Consider the following 7132-nt stretch of genomic DNA (forward strand, 5'->3'; position numbering starts at 1 on the left):
TTACTAGATTTTTTTTTGTTATAAAAATAACAGTATGTAAAACAATATTAATCAACGATGATTAGTTAAAATTTTAACGTAGCAATTATTACTATTAGAAATATTTTATTAGAAATATTTTATTTTTATAAAGGATTGTTTTTTTTGACGTTAGAGAAAAAGAAGGCTATAGAATAAACCCAAACCTTTATATGGTAATATAATACTTATGCTCCTCCAACTAATATACAATTCAATTCCTTTTGTAACGGAGTAATAAAACTCAAATCAATACAAAAAACACAAATTCTCAAAATTAAGATCGTCTCATGACTTATCATCGTGATACTACTTCTATTGAATTGACTCAATTTATATTTATTATTTTAAAGCGATCAATTATAACTTTAAAGTGATAATTTTTTATTGTCTTAGTAAAATAATTACTTATAATTATAAAGTCCATCATTTATATTTTTAAAATAATCAATTAAAGAAATATATTAATTATATGGATCCGTCTCATGATTATATAGACCCCACTCATCATGAGACGGTCCCATATAAAATAAGGTATATAAAAAATTGGCAACATGTTTATTTAGTCAATTTAATTTTCATATATATATATATATATATATATATATATATATATATATATATATATATAGATATATTTTATTAGGATGTATTATATTTTTACTGATCTAATTATAAAAGAAAAATACACAGCCGAAAAAACAACTGCATTATAAAACTAACACCGAACTTTAAAGCCATGTTTTTACAAAAATTTCATTTTGGGTTGTCTTTCTTGCTTTTGGTTCGTTGCTTTCTATCTCCTCTTTCAGGTAACCCAATTCTTCTCTCTCTTTTTCCTCGACACCAAATTAATTTTCCCTCTCCCTTAAAAATCAATTCAAATTGGGGTTTTTTTTGAGCTTATACTTGTACCACAATTTAGATTTGTATAATATTTTGCTACATAATTAATGATAGAGAAATGGTATTAAAAGTTGTATGATTTTATTTTTATTGTTTTTTATTCTGTGATTCTGGTTGGTGAATGATTTTAAAGAGGATTGGTTGAATCTCTCAGTCTGGGAAAGTTAAATTGGAATAAATCAGTGATGGGTTGTTCTTCAATTTGAATTTTGTGTGTTGAATCGTAATCTTTTTATTTGGCTAATTGGTCTTAATTTGGAAGCAGATTTATTTATGCTTTTAATATTTTGATGCGTGTTTTGTGGATCAATTTAGCTATTTCTTTTGATGGAATTTGGATTCGTGTGTTTAAGTTTACTTTGGATTGATTATGGTGTGATATGGGGATTCTTTCTTTTTAAAAAAAATTAATTTTTGGAATTGTAATGTATTAGAATCACCAATTAAATGATTTATATCTCAGATGATCTAGGGCATTTTCTTGTTATCATTTTGCATGCTGAAGTTTTGCATTAGTCTAGGGCTTTTAGAATATCTGCAATAACCTAATTGGGAATTGCGGATAAGAATGATATTTTTCTAACTTAGATAACCAATTTGATTGAGTTGAGAAATTATTAAGAATAGATCTGTATTGGTTCCAATTTGGAAATCAGGGATTAGCTTGTTGATACAATAAATGGTGATGATATCATTTTTGATCTCTCAATGTTTGATATTATTATGAACCGTTATCGATTTTTGGTTGGTATTTATTACTGATATTGTGATGTTATTCATGTGATCTATTCTTATTAGGTATTTCCATATGATCATCAAGAACTTCTATATCATCGAGCTTAAGCGAGAATTTAGATGTACTTTGATTTCATTTTGATTGCTTCTTAATAATTTATAGTGAAGAGTACATTGAGGATCTTCCTATATTAAACTGAGCGTCGTTCCTCATCTCCAACAATAATAGATGGGGAGGGGAGGAGGGACTGGCTCAAAGAACAGTGTTAAGCGACCTGCCTGTATGAAGAGTATTGAATCTGAGGATTCAGATGAGGACTATGTGGCTGAAGCGGATGAAATAGATGATCAATCTGATGAAATGGACTCTTTGGTCGCAGATGCTTCAGAAGAAGAAAGTTGCTTTGATGCTGACAAGGAGGAAGGGGAGGAAGAGGAGGAGGAGGCAGAGGACGAAGATCAAGAGGGGGATGAGGGAGGATGGAGGACAGTGGTAAAGCCATCGGTTAGGAAGACCAAGAGATCTTCTAGGGTTAAAAATGGATCTGCAATGCCTCGGAAAAATGGTGTAAGAAGGCCAAACAAGAGAAGGAGAGTTAGGTCTGATGATGATGATGACACCGATGATGATGATGATGAGGAGTTTACACCAGACGAGGAATTCTTGGAAGAGGAAGAGGATGATGATGATGATGATGATGACGACGACGACGACGATGATGATGAGGAGTTTTCCTTGCCAAAGACAAAAAAGAAGATTAAGAATAGAGGGAGGAAACCATTGAAGAGAAAAACTAATGTAAAAAGCCATGGAAAAAGTGCAAAGCCTGCAAAGAAACCTCGTGCAAAAAAGCGCAGAAAGTCAAGCAGCTTGTGGAGGGTCGGCTCTGATGATGACGAGGACTTTGTTGGGAAGGGGCCAATTCTGAGAAACCGGAGTAAGAAGAAGCCGGCACATCGAAAGAAAAAAGTCACCCCTGGGTCAGATTCTGATTTTTGTTCTGACTCATCTGACTATGAGTTCACTATATCCGAGGAAGAACGTGAACAAGTCAGAGAAGCTAATCAGATTTGCGGAAGTCTGGCCACAAACTTGAGGAGTTCAAAGAAAATCCAAGAAGATGAGGCTTCTTTTGTCACGGAAAGAACTCCTGTCAGGAATGTCAGGAAGGGAAAAGAGAAGGCAGAGGAGAAAAAGAATGATGTGGGCAAGGCTGTTTGTGGTATTTGTTTCACAGAAGAAAGAAAGAATACAGTTCGTGGGACACTGAACTGCTGTAGCCATTATTTCTGCTTTGCTTGCATTTTTGAGTGGTCGAAAGTGGAAACTCGTTGCCCTCTGTGCAAACAAAGGTTTATCTCAATCAGTAAGCCTGCCAGATGTGTTAGAGGATTGGATCTAAGGGACACGGTGATACCAGTTCCAGAGCGCGATCAGGTACCGGTTCCTTTTTCCTGACCCTGGAAGCTCTTAAATTCTATCATTATTCCTGCTTCACCTTGCTATATATCTGTGCTTAAAAAATGTTCCTTTTCTTGGGTTGCAATTTGATTCTCATGCTCTATCAGTGTAGCTCAGATGTTTTTTTGCTTGCAGGTTTATCAACCTTCAGAAGAGGAACTTCGAGACTTGGTCAATCCGTATGAAAATGTTATCTGTACTGAGTGCCATCAGGGTGGAGATGATGCCCTCATGTTACTCTGTGATATCTGTGATTCACCAGCACACACATACTGTGTTGGTCTTGGACGGGAAGTGCCTGATGGTAATTGGTATTGTGATGGTTGCAGACCAGCTGCCGTTGCGTCCACACATCATCAAGCTCAGGACCTCACTCCTGATCGAAGGACAAGTACTGGTGGCTCTGATGGGGCATCCACATATGAGAACATGGCAGAAATAGACCTTAACGTGACAATTCCCGAAACTCCACTTAGTCAAGGCAATGGATTTATTTCTTCTTCGAGATTCCCTAGCGGAAGCTTTCAGATACCTTCCCCTGGTTCTGGAATTGGAGTATCTACTGTATCTGGAAGACGGATGATACATCGTCAAATCCGGCATATTCTTTCTAATAGATTGAGTCAAATGTCTTCTGGAGCTGATTTAAGTGCTCTGGGAAATTTACTTGCCCGTGGAGTTGATGCAACACAACCAAGTAGATCAACTGACGTAGGGCCTTCTCAACATGCTCATTATGTAGATAGATTGGAGGAAAATCCTTCTCATAGTGTACAAAATAGGGATTATTTTCCTGAAAGGATGGGCCTGATGGGACAGGTAGGTCAGGCATCAACCTCTGCAAATGGCTTATTTCATAGCCAAGTACATTGGAGTGGATTAAATAGGTTGGATGGTCTGAATCAGATATCAGCTAGTGCACCACTTCATCCGTGGAGTGGTAGATCAGGGGTTGGGCCAGAAATTGATGCAGCTCCCTCACAAAATAGGTATGAGGGGCAGGCAATTTTTGTGAAACAGCAAGTACATTCAATGGTGAGGAGCCAACTGAAGAGCTTGTCACGAGACATGAACTTAGGTAAGTTAACTCAACGCTCTTAGCTCTGGTACCATGTTTTCTTCGTATTTTCTTAGTCGCAACATATTCCGTTTTTGGGAATCCTTTTAACTTGCAACATTTTTATTGGTGTAAATTTTTCCTATTGTCCCTCATTTTTTAGTGTGGATACCATAACACTGATTACATTATTTATTTGGAGTACTATGTTCTGTATAGTGGAACCAACCCTTAAGCAGATGGGTACCATAGTCTAATTCTATTTATTATTTTTCTATCCTGCGTGCTATGAAAAAATTTTACGACTTGACAGAGCAAGTATTATATGATATGAATATGCACATATGCTTGTCTGTTGTGCCGCATACCTTCCTTCGACAGCAGATTGTATTCTTTCAAATGCTGATTTAGCCGAACTTGGCCACAAGTATGAATATTCAGATACCTGTCCTAGTGTTGGAATTCACTATTTGAAATTTTCGTGAGGAGCTGACCTAGATTGAAGTTTTTAGATGCCAAACATCTTTTTTTTTTTTAATTATTGTAGTGTATGACGAAGATGCTGACAGTTAACGGAAGAGCTCGTGTAATGTGTGTTGGGTGTGGTGGGTGCAGTGGATGTGGTTGAGAAAATTGTCAATAAGAAATATGCTGCTTCATGTCACACGGAGACTGAAGGATGCTGCCTCTCTGCCCTGACAAATAAATTGAGTTGAAAGGGAGAATAGTAATGAAGGAGAAGTAACAAGAAAATATTAAACAATTACAATAGATTATTTTTCTATGTTGTTTTATTTAGTGATGTTTGGTCGTGACTACTCTGTACTGGAATCCTCCCTTGTTCCAGACTTCTTTTATGTTCTGGATTGTCACCATAGATTATGTAGCATAAGTTAGCACATGAGATGATGAGAACAAAGGTATGAGATTTTCACCCAAAAATATAAATCCCAAATTGCTCCTATTCCCCCATTTTACATTTCTATCGTTGTCATTAAGATTTTGATGGGGGAGGGGGATGGGGCTGGGGGGTCTGGTGGGAGACAAAACTGGACCTGCAAGGTTCCACAATCCGGATTATTGATTGCTTGTGTATACTCTTACTCCATATGTGTTGAGTATTTGTAGCCCGTTTGGTTGGTGGTAATAAAAATGATTTATAGTGTAAAATTTTCATGAAATGTACCATGTTATTCTGAGAAAAGTTGATTGAAGTAGAATAAACATGATTAAACTTGTCAAGAAATTATTATACAAAAATTACACTAACTTTCCGATAACATTTCCACCATTTAATACTGAACGGACAGTTGGAGTTTTTTGTTGGTGCTGTTTCTATCCTTTAAAAGCTAGTTTCTCTTAGTTTTTTCTTTTCTTGTTTTTGAATTCTGAGAAACTTTCGTTTGCAGGTCATGATTATTATGTAGAAATTTCAAGAAGATCTGCATACACCATTATGGCTGCATATGGGCTGGAGCCTGTAGGGCCTGATGCATATGAAGTACGGCCTCCAATTTGTCTGCATCTCGAAAATAGGTTGGCCAATGTCGAGATCAGTCCTATGAATGGTTGTTGCTTAGCTTGTTTTGAGGATTTTGTGAAAGATGTTGTGAAGAAGGTGATGAACTTGATAGTGCAACCACATTGGTTCGGTTTTAGACAATAATTTGTAGATACCTGGGGACATATTTGAACAAAACATTTTCTTTCTTGGCCCCGATGTTTCTTTTTTACTCTAATTAAAATAGGATGCTCATTTTCTTGCCTATGTTTGTAGGATCAATTGTGACTAAATACATCCAAGATTTTTCCTCCTTCAATGGCCGTTCAATCAAGTGGGAAGTGTCGAGAAGTGTCTACCTGTTTTTTCTAACCTTTCGTTTCTAACTTGATCTATAATGGTTTGTCTTTTGAGTGTTTGTGTTTTACGGCAATCATTGTCAGATTATAGAGTGAATAAAGAACCGAGCAAAGGCGCATGCTGGGCTTGCCGAGGCCCTCAGCTGTTTGTATGCCAGGGCAGACAGATCTGTTCTTTGTCTGAAATATGGTGTCATTAGATCTTTCTGCGGATTATTTTGCATAGCGGAATTGACAGTTGCGATTGACGTTTTTATTCCGTAGTGTGTCGTCTGGTTGAAACTTGATAAATTGCCACGCAGAGAGGTTGAATGATGCTAAAAGCGGCACCTGGCATTTTGCAGGGAAAGGTTCCGCAAATGGGTGTATTAGAGGCAAATCTTACCCTACAAGAAAATGCTGCTTCCAGGACTTAAATCCATGATCTTTCACCCTTCAATGCATTTTACCAGAATAATGTCCTTTTATGGATTTTGTTATCTGTATCTGAAACAAGTTTTGTTACTGATAGAAGGCAATGCAACTCGAAAGATAGCTTATATGATCATGATTGGTTTTAAGTCCAATGACTTCAAAGTTAATCGCTGGACGCTGGCTAGTCGTCGCTGCAGGTTTTGGTTCCCAGTCTTTGCTGTAAGTTTTGGCTAGACCAGAAAATGATTGTATCGGTTCCTAGTCCTTTGAGCAAACAACGCTCACAATGGGAAGAGGACCAAAAATTCTTAGTGGGAAAATTATTAAAAATAATTTATATTTGCTCGATCTGCTGAAAATCAACTTAATTATTATTCAATTATACAAAAAGCCACATATTTAATATAATTGCTGAAAATAAACTTAATTATTGTTTATTTCTAATTACTAGACTTGCAAAGAAGTTTTGGAAATGATTATAAACAATAGGTGAGTTTATTTTAAGATAAATAAATAAAATATGAGTTTATTTTCATTAGATCAAGCAAAGATTGATTTATTTTTTATAATTTCCTCAATATTAGTTTATTAGGGGTATAGAAGGGTAACACTCTTTATCCTTGTGAAATTGTCTCACTTTTCTTTTAGATTATTTTTTCTATTTTTGTGCTATAATTTTT

General features: G+C 36.0%; 1 protein-coding gene across 1 annotated transcript; it reads left to right on the forward strand.

Annotated features, from left to right (window-relative positions):
* Nucleotides 1-736: 736 nt before the first annotated feature.
* On the forward strand, nt 737-6795 carry LOC130828100 (uncharacterized). The gene is made up of 4 exons (XM_057693900.1): nt 737-830; nt 1723-3097; nt 3257-4199; nt 5588-6795. The coding sequence occupies exons 2-4, from the start codon at nt 1889-1891 to the stop codon at nt 5842-5844; spliced, it is 2409 nt and encodes an 802-aa protein (XP_057549883.1). The 5' UTR covers nt 737-830; nt 1723-1888; the 3' UTR covers nt 5845-6795.
* Nucleotides 6796-7132: the final 337 nt, after the last annotated feature.

Source organism: Amaranthus tricolor, chromosome 12 (assembly GCF_026212465.1).
Source record: "Amaranthus tricolor cultivar Red isolate AtriRed21 chromosome 12, ASM2621246v1, whole genome shotgun sequence".
Classification (NCBI taxonomy): domain Eukaryota; kingdom Viridiplantae; phylum Streptophyta; class Magnoliopsida; order Caryophyllales; family Amaranthaceae; genus Amaranthus; species Amaranthus tricolor.